Raw genomic sequence first — 14341 nt, forward strand, 5'->3', positions numbered from 1 at the left:
GTGCCATTTTGGATTTTCATATTTTTGAATTTAGATTTTTTTCCTGATTTCGATTACGTATTTGGCTTATGTGCATGTGGAGGTATCCGGAGATTTTTAAAAATACTGGGAAAAAATCGAATTTTAGGGGTTTTATAGTTTCTAGATTTTTTTTTTGGAAGTGAAGTGAAAACAATTTTTTTTTTTTGCTTATTTATTTTTAAAAGTAGCATCAATTGATGCATATAAATACATGTGTATACGGCAACAAAAATCCAGGTCCGCATTTAAAAAAAAATTTGTTGGTATCGATATCTTGAACGCCGTTTTTCATATTGAAATAGTAACAACATATTGTAGAAGAGAAAAAAACTAAAAACAATTTTATTCAATTTATAAAAATGCTTTATTTGTAACCGTTGAAAGTATAGAATTGACGAATTAACACTCACAAATTGACTTCTCCCTGGACTTAATTACTTATGTAGCTTCCAGTAATATTCATCTACTTCCTTTACATTTCGGCAGCGATAGTGTGTCTGCAACGAATTTTTTAATATTTCTTTACTTACTTAATTTTTACTTCTTCCAAAACCAACCAGTGTTGAAGCGAAAGTGCACATTGAAAGGGTGTAATGTTTGGAATGGACCCTTTGCGGTGTAAACACTTATTAAGTGCCTAATATACCAGATGTTACCATGCCCTGCAATTTGAAAAGGGTCGCTGACCCACTGTAGTTCATTTTGTGCGCTATTGCCCACGCAAGTACTATCTGTCTATATGGAATTCCATTAGCAAATTAAAATAACAATAACTTTTTGGGGGCTCCACATTGCTTCCAGTTATTTATAGAAATCGCGTTGAATAATTTTGCATTTGTTATCGCAGCCGCACCATTTGAAAACAACAATGGATAAAAGTGGAAAGTGTACATGAAATTTCAATGAATATTGTACAAAAAGACTAAACATGCCTGGTTTACATAGGTGCGAGGCCACAAATCGAAAGAATAGCGCGCATAAGCATCTCCCAAATTTACGTTCCACTCGCTTCAATTCGGTCCAAGTCGCTTGAAAAAGAGAACTGAATTGGAATGTTGAACCCGATGGAAAATTCGATTCCATGCTTGCATATCGATGCTTTTCGAAAAAGACTTTTCTCTGTCCAATTGCAGAATTGGATCGGATCTCCCAATGTACGAGTAATCAACAGACCACCAACAGTATGTAACTGAACTTTCTTGAAATGACAACAACTCGCATTGTCTATTCTACAAGAGTTTGCACCTGCGATTAGTGATTGTCATTCGTTGAATTAAACGGCACTCCTACGCCACAGTTTTGCTAAACGTGGTCGTATAGGAAATGATTCGTTGTTTCGGACAAGGTCAATGATTTGTGCCTATTGCAGGTATCTTTTTACAGCGAGTAAAATACCTTGGGTTCATAAACAATGATAAAAAATCTATTTATGTTTGTACAAAACAAATGTGGTATTTGCTAATGGAATTTTACCTTCCAAGCGAGGCTCTGAACACGCAACATTTTATTAAAGCTATTACTTGTCTTAAAAGTATATTGGATTGGTGGTGATTATGTGATAGAGCTGGTGTTAGGTTTTTGGAGCACAATTTGCATCTTTGATTAGGCTGCGAGCGCGGACAATTCAACTCTCTTTGAATTTCTGGGTATTCTTCTTTCAATTTAGCGCTAAGAGTAGCGATAAGTTCCTAAGGCTATCTGCGACGATCTGTGCGCAAATCTGTAGAGTCAAATATGAGTCTGGAGTGTCGTTAATATTTTAAAACGCTGGCTCGAATTTTTATTCAGGAAAGGACGCAAAGTAACTAATTTTCTTTTTTTAACAGAGCATTCTGTTTTTATTTATTGACATCACTAAAACCCAATGAGGTAATTCTAGTGATATAAAGGTTAATGATATCTATCAACATGTTTACAAGATAGGATACAATTCCCTAAAATAAAATAAAACAAATATACCATTAAAAATATATATAGTATTTTTATTGTTTAATTTTCCCCATAACTTTCCGATCTTTTACTTTTAACTTTTTAGCTCTCTTTTGTATATGCTTCTCTAGCCTGTTTGTCTTCTTCAATTCTTCATATTTCTCCACTAAACTCTCTATTCTTTTAACAGCTGCAACCAAACATAAAATAATTAGCAATTTATAAGGTTAAGAATCAAATTGAATTTGAATTTCCTCCCTTATTAAATCGATTCAGAAACACTAATTGAGCACAATTTAAATCATGCCAACAATACAACAATCCCCTTTTTAATTCAACACATGTAAATAGTCCTAAGTCATTCAGAAATTGGTGAGCTGACAGCTAATAAGTATCTCCTCTTTAACTTACATTTCTTCTTATACACGGGCTTCTCGCCTCGTTTAATTCTCTCTCTAATTTCCTGTTTTTCTAATTGCTCCTTCTGCCTGGCTTTATTGGTTTTTTCTTCTTCCCGTGTCTGGTTTTCCTAAAATACCAAAGAAATTTACATAATGTATTTTCAAAATCACGCAAATTGCTCACAAGTCTCTGAATAAGCAATTTTATTGTTTTTCTTCTTTCAGGATCTGAACTTTCAGAAAATTCTTTCTGCAATTCAGTTTTCTCATTCTGTCTCATTTCAGTGACAAATTTATAGTTTTCTTTGAACTTCCTTTTATCAAATTCCCCAATAGAAGGGTCAAATCTGGGATCCCTGGGCGCATTCTTTTTTATTTTCGAAATTGAAGAAGTATCTACAGGAATAAGACAAACAGCTGCTTAAATGTTTTGTTTTTTAAATGCTAAACCTGTACACACATTTTTTGGAAATCAACAAAGTTCCTCTGGATTATCAGAAGTCATAGAAAGAGAAAATATTAAAATAGCAACACTCATTACCTTTTGATAAAATAGCACTAATCTGTTTAGGTCTCATTTTTGAACTAATTTCTCTAGGTTTATTTTTATTTCCTCTTTTCACAATGAGCTGGATGTTAGATTTTTTTGGCTGTTCAGTTCCATAAATTGTTGCATTGTATACTTTTGAACCCACTTTTTCCTTCAATTTTAAGAGTTCCTCGAAACTCAATGTAGAAAGGTTTTCACGGATTTTTTTCTGTAGAGAGAGAAATGTGACTTAAATTTTTAAATATACGAAATTTGACATATTTAAAAATTGTTCTTCAATTTAGTCAATATCTTCTATATATATTATAAGTACAAGAAACTGAATAACTTAAAACAAACTTAATAACCAGACTCAAAATGCCGTTTTGGAGGTTATGAAATGATACAAGAAAGATTGAGGAATCCTTCTGAACAACTCATAACATAGAGTTGAACTTGAAACAAGTCTTTCACTGCCACAGAAATGTTCTTGAATTGTTCCAAAACAGTTTCCTGGTGAGTTGAAACAAGCCTCATATTAAGAAACTTTAGTTCTAATTGGTCATTTTGATACTAATTTTTATATGTTTTTTCTAGTACCCTTTCCATTTCTTCATTTTCCTCTTCTTCTAGAGCACTGTCCTCGCCCTCAGAAAAGTATTCTTTATTTACTGTTACATGAGCCATTTTCGACACTTTCAATTTCCTTCTCTTTTGTGTTACTCTATATTTTTAGATTTTTCTCTATAGCAAATAAACTGCACGCACCCTCCAATATACAAAAACAAACAGTGGTATACATGTATTGCGAGTATTGAAAAATGCCAATATATGTAGAGTAGAAAAGAAAAAAATTCTGGTAACTGGAAGAAGAAATAAAGTAAAATGTGAACTAGAACTAAATGCAAACTGTAAATAAACGAGAAGATAACCTCAAATAAATACGTTCTCTGAAATTGAAACGAGTAAGTTCCGAAACAACACACCCAGTGTAACCGAGTTATTAAGAATTTTCGCAGACTGAATGTACAGGATCATGAGGATCTTAGGAAACCATAATCATGAGAGTCAGTTACTTACATTGCTAATTAATACCTATCCAATTTTGATATTTTTACAAATTCTAATTAATTTCAGAACAACGTACATACACACACACGGTATCATTTAGAGTGCTCTGAAGTTGGCCAAACTCTCGAATCATTAAAATTGTGAAATAATCATAACAGCAGTTTTTGACGCTCAGAGATGCAGATGACAGCTGCTACAGCTGATTAGAATACTTAAGTTCAAAAATTAGCAATGGTTGATTTTAAATGCGGATTCTTTATTCGTCCAATTTTTGTATTGGTACTTTCGGACGTGACTAGTAATTACGAATTGAAAGTAAAAGCATTAGAGAAAACAATTGTGAAATCGTGATATGCATATTACGTGAAATCTATATTTACTGAACATCAAAACATCTTTATGTAATCGACCATCAAACTTGTCTGAAGAGGATAACGAATCATTTTTATATGAAAATTTAAAGTAAGATTCAAAAAAAGAATATGTCAAAGTTTTTCCGCATATGTGGTGAAGTGTGTGCAACACATCCTTGGGAAGTTATAGTGGCTGTGATTGCTCTTACATCATGTTTTTTAACAGTGGACAGACAGGTAATCCCGGTACCAACTAAGCCGACTCATTGCGTCGGTTGCCTAGAAGAACAGTTCCATGCAGCTGACATGGTTGTCATGACTCTCATCCGTTGTCTTGCGATTCTTTACAGCTATCACCAATTCAGAAATTTACAAACCATTGGCTCAAAGTACATTCTTGGCATTGCCGTGCTCTTTATGGTATTTTCAAGTTTTGTTTTCACATCGACGCTTCTCAACTTCTTACACATAGATCTCGTTGATCTCAAAGATGCACTCTTCTTTTTTTTATTGTTGATTGATTTATCTAAGGCAGCAACTTTAGCACAGTTTGCTCTAACTGCCTCAAGCACTGAAGATATAAGCAAACAAATAGCTAGAGGAGTCTCAATTTTGGGCCCAACTTTAACCTTAGACACTCTAGTTGAGACCTTAGTGATAGGGGTAGGCACTTTGTCAGGAGTGCGGAGATTGGAGATGCTCTCATATTTTGCATGTTTATCTGCTATAGTAAACTATGTGATATTTATGACCTTCTACCCAGCATGCTTAAGTCTGATGCTTGAATTAGCTAAGATATCAAATTTTTATGGTGAGAAGCAACAGCTAGTTAGAAAAAAGCTTCTTGAAGAAAATGACAAATCAAACCCAGCATTACAACGTGTAAAATTGATAATGTCATTTGGACTTTTAGCTGTGCACTTACACAGCCGTTGGTTGATCAACGAAGATGAATTCAAAACCTCAAAAAAAGGTTTTGAAAATAAGGCCAATTGCTCTGAAGATACTTCTTTATATGGCTTAATCATGAAGCAGTTTGTACTTGGAGCTGACCACATAGTCATCCTCATTTTACTAGTAACCCTGATGATTAAGTTTATTTTCTTTGAGCCTAAAGAACACTTAAAAGACCAATTAGAGCAAGATCTTTTGTTGGAAATCAAGAAGGACATTCAGAGCAAACGACATATCAGAACAACTTCAATCAATGCAGAATCACAAACTGAGGATGTTCAACGGGAAATCCTTGAATATGAAGAAGATGTTAACGATAAAGATACTGATGTATCTCGAAGTGTTCAAAATTGTCTTGAAATTTACAGAACAGAAGGTGGAGCTGCACATTTATCAGATAAAGAAATAATAATGTTAGTAGATACCAAGCATATCCCAGCATATAATCTGGAAAAAGCAGTACAAAACCCTGAAAGAGGTGTAAAAGTTAGGAGAAAGATAATTGCTAACCAATTAAAACTTCCTTTTGTCTTCCTTAACATGCCTTATAAAAATTATGACTATAGCAAGGTGATGGATTCCTGCTGTGAAAATGTTTTAGGATATGTTCCAGTGCCATTGGGAGTTGCAGGACCTCTACTTTTAGATGATAAGTTTTATTATATCCCAATGGCTACAACAGAAGGATGCCTAGTTGCAAGTACAAATAGAGGTAAGTTCAAGATGCATCTTCAGCTAATAAATTGTGGTAAAGAAACTCTCAAAATCAGATTCGTTTTGGGATTTTGCTCCAATCCTAGTATCGTTATAGTATAAGTTAAAATATTTTCTATACTATCTTTTGCTAAAAATTTAGCAAATGTAGATGTTTTGAACTCAGTATTAAATGAGATATGTTATGTGATACATCAGTATTGTTCTACCCTACTTGAGACTACTATATATAGACTTTCAAATTGCAAATCAATATTTCAATTCTTTTAGAACTTAGTAGGATGATAAGATTAACGTTTAATACATAATGTACCTATGTACAGGGTGTCTCAAATTTCGTGGCTTTATGGGATATCTCATTTGTTATGGAAATTAGACATTTTGTTTTTGCAGCTTTGCACTTAGAATTTATAAAGCAAAAGTTGACAGTGTCAGAGAAGCTGGGACCGTCTTGGTTTCATAAATATAGGGTGTTAAAAAATCTCACCATTTTGGGAGCTCTCTGTATTTCATTTATTCAACAAAATATTAAAAAAGTAAAACAGATCTAACGGTTTTAGCCATAAAACCTAGTGATATAGTTCATCTTTTACATGTTCACTTGGTTGAGGCACAATTAGCTAGAGTTATGCACTTTTTAGTGGAATTTCCTACATGTAATTACATATTTAGATATAGAGCATTGGTAAGACATTTTTATAAGGAATCTAAATATGTTGCAAAGATTTTTCCTGACATCTTTTTTTACGGAAAAAAAAATTTCCCTTCATAATATTTCCTTAAATTTTTTGAGCACAAAAATTGTAACATTAAATTACATGTTTTAGACAGACATCATTTGTTAAAAACAGACTTATATAACCTCATACACACCATATATAAAAATCATCTATTTTCAAATGTTTGAATTCTGATAACAATTTCTAGAAAACATCCTGTATTTCAAAAATTAGATAAAAATCTTGGTGGAAAACAAACTAAAGCCCTTTGGTTTTTACCCTATTTATTAATATTATTAATATTATCATTATATTACAATTACACAGTACATATCATAATATACTATATGCCACACAACACAAATTATTTAAAGCACTACACAGGGGGTTTAACTTCAGACCCCCTACGAGATCCCTATGTCTTCTTCCAAGAATAATACATTTCAAGTGGCTTATTCTCTTTCCAATATTTATCATTTACCTGTCCTAGAGTTTGATTCCCATTTAGTTGCACATATTGCCCAGTGCTTGGAGAAATATAAATGCAAAAGTTTAGTAAACTGTGGCTTGCCGACAGTTGTGAATCTAAATCCAAAGTTAACCTCATTGCAAGGTATTTGTGTAGATGGTCAACTGTTGCATTTGCAGTAGTTTTAATGTACCTGATGGAATTTTCCTTTAAAGCTTTCACTAAAGGGTTATCTCCAGACATTTCTGTTGGGTGTGGTTTAAAAACCAATTCAATTTCATTGAGTGTATGTGGTTCAGAAGGTCCTTCCCCATCTGTATCAGTCTGTTCTGTTTGGGCAGTAGAATCACTCTCTTCACTTCTTTCAGAAGTCATAGCACTCTTTGGACGCCTTTTAATTGAACTCACACTGGAGGAAACTGGACTTGGGGGGTCACATGGTGTGCTGCGTCCAGATGGTGCAGGGCTGCTGGGAGCTGCAGTTTGTAAATTGACAGCTGATGTATTTGTTGCAGGAATTGTTGGATTTTCACTTGCAGGTGGTGTAGGATTATCTCCCTGCTGTTCACTTGTCACTGTTTCATTCGGTTTTCGGCCTCGTGGAGCCCTGTTTTGCGATTGTAATTTAATACCTTCATTAATAGACTGCACAAATGCTTCTCGGGAATGAACTTTATTTAGTTTTGCCAGCACTTTTTCTTGGTGAGCCTCATATTCATCTCGGCTTGGGTATATTTTTGAAATGAGTAGATCAAAATTGGGATCGGCACGTAAAGACCTTTTCGAAACTAGCTTCTTCCGGCAAGTAGGGCATTCCTTGTTTCCTGAACGTAGTGCTGTTATTATGCATTCTGAGCAAAACCTGTGAAGGCATTCTTTTGTTGTCATCGTTTTCTTTAGCATATCCAGACAAATTGGACACATTAATTCGCTGTGAAGACTTCGAGGAGACACTGCGATTTCGGTATTGTCGGTGATTACTTCCTGAGGGGTTCTGTGCAGTTCGTACAGTGATAATTCCCATGTTTTGTTTAAACCAATTTGTTCTGATGTCGTCATTTTAAAATGTTTATTGAGAAATTGGGCAAAGTATAGTATTTATTTTGGTCCTTTTTGCACAACAAATATATTCCAGAAAAACTGAAAAATGGCCATAAAATTTTCTTAAATAATAAACCGATTTTTGACAGTAATGAGAGTTTGAACGTGGGTAGATGAGACTACTGACGTTTATGCGGCGATGGACGTAACGTTATGTGGACTGTTCTCGTACGCTACTTTACAAGAGCGTAATATTTATCTTCGCGCTTAATTAACTTAAAAATTTTTAACATTCCATTAAATTTACTTTCCTGCATTATTCGTATTAAAATCAGAAATATTCTTTATAATTTCTTCTTTTTTAGGCTGTCGAGCAATAGAGAAAACCGGCGTGAAATCGAGAATAGTTGCTGATGGAATGACGAGGGGACCAGTAGTACGTTTTCCATCGGTTACGAAAGCCAGTGAAGTAATTGTTTGGCTCAAAACTCCCGAACACTTCGCCAAAGTCAAAGATCAATTTGACTCAACGAGTAGGTTTGCGAGATTGTCCAAATTGACCACTCATATAGCCGGGCGATATTTATTTATTCGGTTTATTGCCGAGACAGGAGATGCCATGGGAATGAACATGATCTCCAAAGGTACGGAATAAATTCACATATAACATAAAATTCATAATAACATTCTTCTCCATTATTTTTACACACACCAAATAGCTAAAGTTTCACGATTCCTCTAAATACGTGTGTTACCGTTTATTTTAGGGTCCGAAAAAGCATTGATATACATTCAATCTATATTCAAAGAAATGGAAATAATAAGTTTAAGTGGTAATGTGTGCTCCGACAAGAAGCCAACTGCAATTAATTGGATTGAAGGCAGGGGAAAATCTGTAGTGTGCGAGGCCATTATACCTGCAAATGTTGTGCAGACGATGTTGAAAACTAACACCCATTCGCTCGTAGATTTAAACATATCGAAAAATATGGTGGGATCTGCAGTAGCGGGCTCAATTGGTAAGTAATTTTGTTGGCTTTCCATAGAAGCCTTTCTTTGAGCAGAGGAGGCACAGGTAATCTTGAACCAATAAGTCATCTCTTTTTGCTAAATTTTATAAGTAAATTTTGCTTTAAAAATTGACGGAATAGCTATTTGATGGACCGAAACGGTTCCCCGTTATTTAGAATAAATATCGTCCCGTAAAAGGTCTTGGTGTTTTCTTCTAGCCAATTATACGTAAATAAAATAGCTGAAAAGAATATTTTTAAAGGAGTGTCCGCTTAGTTAACTTGGCGACTTTTTAATAAAAAGGTCGGTACGAATATTGATCGTACCGCCCCGAAAGGGACTGATCAGGGAGAAAAGCGATGGTGTAGAGTATAATGAACACTCAAAAACACTAGGCTCATTTTACGTTCCTGCGGATCAAGATTGACCGTATTCACATGGGCCGCCGGACATTAAATTTTAATCTTATAATTAAACTGTTCTGCTCTATTTTCCCTCACACAATTGTCTTTCAAGGGGGATTTAATGCGCATGCTGCCAACGTCGTAACAGCTATCTATATAGCGACTGGTCAAGATGCCGCACAAAACGTAGCTAGTAGCAATTGCATTACAATAATGGAACCATGTGGAGAAAAGGGCGAAGATTTATTAATCTCTTGTACCATGCCCAGTGTTGAAATTGGCACCGTTGGAGGAGGTTAGTAGGCAATATGTAGAGACATTTACAAATAAGTTTATTTTTCAAACTCGTTAGGCCACTATACAGGGTGTCCCAGATAAGGATGAACAGCATGGGGATCTTGGAAACGGTAATAGATACAAAATGGTTTAAATTGGGAAAAAGTTGGGCAATTTAAAGCAAATTAATAATCTGTTTTTATATCGACGAAATTCCGAATGGTTACGAAGATATCCGGAAAAAAACGAATTTGGCGGTTTTCGTTTTTTGCAAATAACTCTTATACGGTTATAGTTAGAGGAATAAAAGTTTTACATTATTAAAGCACTTTTTGAGAACTGTTTAGCAGTGTTGCCAGTTTTCTTGTTACATCCTTACTTTCGGAGAAAAATGAGTAAACTTTTGATTTTCATATGGGCGTGATATCAATTATTTATATTTTCAAAATCGTCATAAAATTCCCTTTTCAGCCATGCATTACATTTAATATTTTTCTCAGAAACTCTATGAGTTATAGCCATTAAAGCATTTTTTGATAAGTAGGCCATGATTTTGACTTATAGTAATGGTGCACATTAAATAAATGAATGCTGTGGAAACGTCAACATTTGATTCGATCCAAGTTTAGCCGCATTGTTGTTATTAAATACATAATTTGAAACAATTATTTTTTTAATTTTAGGGTGATACCAGTAATATATTTATACTTTTAAATAATGTTGACGTTTCCACAGCATTCATTTATTTAATGTGCACCATTACTATAAGTCAAAATCATAGCCTACTTATCAAAAAATGCTTTAATGGCTATAACTCATAGAGTTTCTGAGAAAAATATTAAATGTAATGCATGGCTGAAAAGGGAATTTTATGACGATTTTGAAAATATAAATAATTGATATCACGCCCATATGAAAATCAAAAGTTTACTCATTTTTCTCCGAAAGTAAGGATGTAACAAGAAAACTGGCAACACTGCTAAACAGTTCTCAAAAAAGTGCTTTAATAATGTAAAACTTTTATTCCTCTAACTATAACCGTATAAGAGTTATTTGCAAAAAACGAAAACCGCCAAATTCGTTTTTTTCCGGATATCTTCGTAACCATTCGGAATTTCGTCGATATAAAAACAGATTATTAATTTGCTTTAAATTGCCTAACTTTTTCCCAATTTAAACCATTTTGTATCTATTACCGTTTCCGAGATCCCCATGCTGTTCATCCTTATCTGGGACACCCTGTATATGGCTACTGGCACTGTGTTATTCAAAGTTAGAATAACAGCTGTGAAATTACAATAATGCAGACATATGTATTTCCTCAGGCACTATTCTTCCGGCTCAAACAGCATGCCTTGAAATGTTAGGGGTGAAAGGACCACATATAGAAAATCCAGGTGATAATGCGAAACAACTAGCGAGAATTATTTGTGGTGCTGTTTTAGCAGGGGAATTGTCGTTAATGGCAGCCCTGGCAAGTGGACATTTAGTGAAGAGTCATTTACGGTAAGGTCCTATTTTGTCACTAATGAAATGTTCTTATCAAATCGATTTCAACTAGGTATAACCGTTCCTACTCGGAAAAAGATCCAAGCTCAACCAAATTAGGCGATAGAAGCATGTCTTGTCAAACTTAAAGAGATTTTTAAAGATAATTTAATTTTCTGTAATAGAAAATTCCCGCATCTATTTAATATGTATTCAGATATGTGATTTCTAAAAGTAATGAATTGAATACGAATTTAAAATTGCTCAAGGATTTATTTATTTCAAAATTACCCAATTAACTCAATGTATTTGTGACTTTGTCCATTACGAGTACAAGTGTTTCTAATAATCTATGAAAATAGTTAGTTTTAGTTTTAATTTTTTTTGTACAAAGCAGTTTTATTTATGCCTTCTACGGTTAGGAAAAACTAACGAAATCGGTTATAAGTGTTATTTTTCCTATATAAAGTGTCTTACTTATATTTGCTGACTATTGTTACCTTCGAAATGGTGAAAATGGCAAAAATGATTAAATGAGACAGTCGTTTAAGCGATTTTACAACTGTCACTGCTTAGGAGATGGTAATAATCAGCAAACCTAAATAAGACACACTGAATGCACAAGGTATTGTAGAACTCATATTTTTGCCGTTTTTGTTTTCTAATTTTATTTATATTTATAATTTACACAAATAGAACCAAAGTTCTCACATAATCTGTATAAATACTTAGAAATCATGATTATCATTATTACTAAAAATTTTTCAAATTTATGTTAAACTTTGGATCTTTTATGTATATTGAAAAAGCTTTAAATCCTTGTAGTTGAATAGAACAAGATGACATGATTATTAAACAATTGCTTTTAAGTACTGTCGTTGAGATTTTATTTTAAAACCTGTAATATTGAATTTTGAATTTAAACCGAAAGTGTACAACTGGGCCTAATGATCGCGATACTAATTACTAATTATTTGGGCACGTCAAAGAATTCGTGCATTTACGCCCCTTCTTTAACGATTGAAATTTGGGACTGTTCTGGTTTTATCCTGTCTGTCGAGTCTATTCAACCTTCGGCAAATAAACCGAGTCGTTCAAAATCATTCTAATCGGTTCATCGGACACATTCTGAACCGCGTTTGCTCGACAACGATTAGAAATCCGTCCCTGGATATGATTCGCTAATGCTGATTTAGCAACATTAATCGATCACATTAAGAAGGAATGACAGATGTCAGCATCAGCTGATTTAACGAATAATGAAGTGGTTCTGGCCGAATGTTCTACAGTTTCATTTCCATGTTTTCGTTTTCATGAAAAACTCAAAGTTCGGAATCAAAAGTTCAAAGTTTAGTCATTTGGCTTGATAATAAAGGTACCCATTTCATTATTCTGAGTTGCTGATTTCGATGTAATAGTGAAGTCGTACGTAATCGATATTGAAATAACAATGGGAAACAGGGCTTCTTTATTGTTGAGGGAGGAAGAAATTGCACAGATTCAACAAGAAACAGGGTGTAAGTATTTTTTAAAAAGGTTTGGCTTTAACAATGTTATATACCATCGCACATGAATATACATTTCAAGCCATGTAAGGTATAGCCAAAATGGAACCATGTTTATTGAAATACTACCCTGCTTTAACATAAATATCTCAGTTTATATTTAATTTTATTTCGCTCTTCTATTGCAGTCACCCCAAATCAGATAGAACGTCTCTATTCTCGTTTCACTGCATTAGATAGAAACGACTGTGGAACTCTTTCAAGAGATGATTTCCTGAGAATTCCAGAATTAGCCATCAATCCCCTGGGAGAAAGGATAGTATACGCATTTTTCCAAGGAGATGAATGTACAGATAGGGTGAATTTCCGGCAGTTTATGCAAGTTCTAGCTCATTTCAGACCTGTTAAGAAAAATAAGGAAAACAGACTGAATTCTCGGGAAGAGAAATTAAAATGTAAGCATAGACTAAAATGAGTTTGGTCACAAAAGATAAATTTAATTCCTTAGCTCAAAAGCTTAAATTTAATATAATTTCAGTTGCTTTTAAACTTTACGATCTGGATAATGACAATTTGATCTCCAAAGACGAGCTTTTGGCCATTCTTCACATGATGGTTGGAGCTAATATCAGTGAAGAGCAGCTGACAAGTATCGCAGAACGCACTATTTTGGAGGCTGATGAGGACGGAGATCAAATGATATCTTTCAATGAATTCTGTAAAGCATTACACAGGACTGATGTTGAGCAAAAAATGAGTATTAGGTTTCTCAATTAAATGTAGTATTAGGACAAGTTGTTGTAAGTTGTTATACAGTAAATTCCAGTACAGTTAGTATTACAGTTCTAATTTTCCTTCTATAAGATTTTTTTAAATATTTTATATGTATGTTAAGTAAATCAATAGTATGGTTTTTGTTAAATCATTCACTAGTCACATGTTAGAAATGCAAAAATAGATACCTATTTAAAGCATCTAATTTTATAGTTATTTCTAATTTTTTCCTTTCTTTAATCCTCATTTTACTTATGTAAAACTTAGGCCAGGAGGAATAAATATTATGTAAATAAATTATAAAAGATTTGATGTAGTGCCTATTAATTTTTCTTTTAAAAGCTAAGTTAAAAGACACTAAGTAATGCTACCAAATAGAAAATATACTTTTAATAGTATTAAGATTCTAACTGGAACACATTAAAAAATGAATATAAACTTCATTTTATGAAGCCAATCTCCCCAGCATGCTGAACATATAGGGTGTTCCAGAAATGACGACAACGCTTGACCAAAAATATGGCGCTTTGCCGCTACAGAGTACCAAAATTCTCAAATTAATACAGTTTTTTCGAAATAAGTGCTAAACGCTTTTATCGATTTTCAATAATCTTAGAACTAAGAGTTATTACATAAATTGGCGTGTTTTGATGTGAGTGGGATCTTTTTTTAATCTGTAGAA

The 14341-nt window shown here is 33.7% G+C and overlaps 4 protein-coding genes across 4 annotated transcripts; 2 read left to right on the plus strand and 2 right to left on the minus strand.

Moving 5' to 3' along the window:
* Positions 1-1991: 1991 nt before the first annotated feature.
* LOC136419786 (ribosomal RNA processing protein 36 homolog) lies at positions 1992-3729 on the minus strand. Its single transcript, XM_066406327.1, has 5 exons — positions 3481-3729; positions 2893-3109; positions 2536-2747; positions 2362-2479; positions 1992-2140 (listed from the first exon to the last, which is right to left on the minus strand). The coding sequence occupies exons 1-5, from the start codon at positions 3565-3567 to the stop codon at positions 2004-2006; spliced, it is 771 nt and encodes a 256-aa protein (XP_066262424.1). The 5' UTR covers positions 3568-3729; the 3' UTR covers positions 1992-2003.
* A 492-nt stretch (positions 3730-4221) lies between these two features.
* LOC136419753 (3-hydroxy-3-methylglutaryl-coenzyme A reductase-like) lies at positions 4222-12147 on the plus strand. Its single transcript, XM_066406284.1, has 6 exons — positions 4222-5970; positions 8567-8845; positions 8969-9220; positions 9729-9911; positions 11218-11398; positions 11454-12147. Exons 1-6 carry the CDS (start codon positions 4434-4436, stop codon positions 11527-11529), a joined length of 2508 nt encoding a protein of 835 aa, XP_066262381.1. The 5' UTR covers positions 4222-4433; the 3' UTR covers positions 11530-12147.
* Positions 6959-8353, minus strand: Sce (E3 ubiquitin-protein ligase Sce). The gene has a single exon (XM_066406554.1). It carries the CDS (start codon positions 8217-8219, stop codon positions 7107-7109), a length of 1113 nt encoding a protein of 370 aa, XP_066262651.1. The 5' UTR covers positions 8220-8353; the 3' UTR covers positions 6959-7106.
* A 521-nt stretch (positions 12148-12668) lies between the features above and the next one.
* Positions 12669-13824, plus strand: elm (calcineurin like EF-hand protein 1 elm). The gene is made up of 3 exons (XM_066406257.1): positions 12669-12897; positions 13074-13340; positions 13424-13824. Exons 1-3 carry the CDS (start codon positions 12831-12833, stop codon positions 13660-13662), a joined length of 573 nt encoding a protein of 190 aa, XP_066262354.1. The 5' UTR covers positions 12669-12830; the 3' UTR covers positions 13663-13824.
* The last annotated feature ends 517 nt before the right edge of the window (positions 13825-14341 follow it).

The sequence above is a fragment of the Euwallacea similis genome, chromosome 3 (genome assembly GCF_039881205.1).
Source record: "Euwallacea similis isolate ESF13 chromosome 3, ESF131.1, whole genome shotgun sequence".
NCBI lineage: Eukaryota > Metazoa > Arthropoda > Insecta > Coleoptera > Curculionidae > Euwallacea > Euwallacea similis.

Bases quoted from the DNA above. Each gene is read 5' to 3' on its own strand.
- Sce (XM_066406554.1), bottom strand. From the start codon at position 8,219: ATGACGACATCAGAACAAATTGGTTTAAACAAAACATGGGAATTATCA.
- LOC136419786 (XM_066406327.1), bottom strand. From the start codon at position 3,567: ATGGCTCATGTAACAGTAAATAAAGAATACTTTTCTGAGGGCGAGGAC. The intron at 3,110-3,480 runs GTACTAGAAAAA...CTCTCTCTACAG, and splicing joins AAAATGAAGAAATGGAAAGG to AAAAAAATCCGTGAAAACCT. The intron at 2,480-2,535 runs GTGAGCAATTTG...TTGGTATTTTAG, and splicing joins AATTGCTTATTCAGAGACTT to GAAAACCAGACACGGGAAGA.
- LOC136419753 (XM_066406284.1), top strand. From the start codon at position 4,434: ATGTCAAAGTTTTTCCGCATATGTGGTGAAGTGTGTGCAACACATCCT. The intron at 5,971-8,566 runs GTAAGTTCAAGA...CTTCTTTTTTAG, and splicing joins AGTTGCAAGTACAAATAGAG to GCTGTCGAGCAATAGAGAAA. The intron at 9,221-9,728 runs GTAAGTAATTTT...TTGTCTTTCAAG, and splicing joins TGCAGTAGCGGGCTCAATTG to GGGGATTTAATGCGCATGCT.
- elm (XM_066406257.1), top strand. From the start codon at position 12,831: ATGGGAAACAGGGCTTCTTTATTGTTGAGGGAGGAAGAAATTGCACAG. The intron at 12,898-13,073 runs GTAAGTATTTTT...CTTCTATTGCAG, and splicing joins GATTCAACAAGAAACAGGGT to TCACCCCAAATCAGATAGAA. The intron at 13,341-13,423 runs GTAAGCATAGAC...ATATAATTTCAG, and splicing joins TCGGGAAGAGAAATTAAAAT to TTGCTTTTAAACTTTACGAT.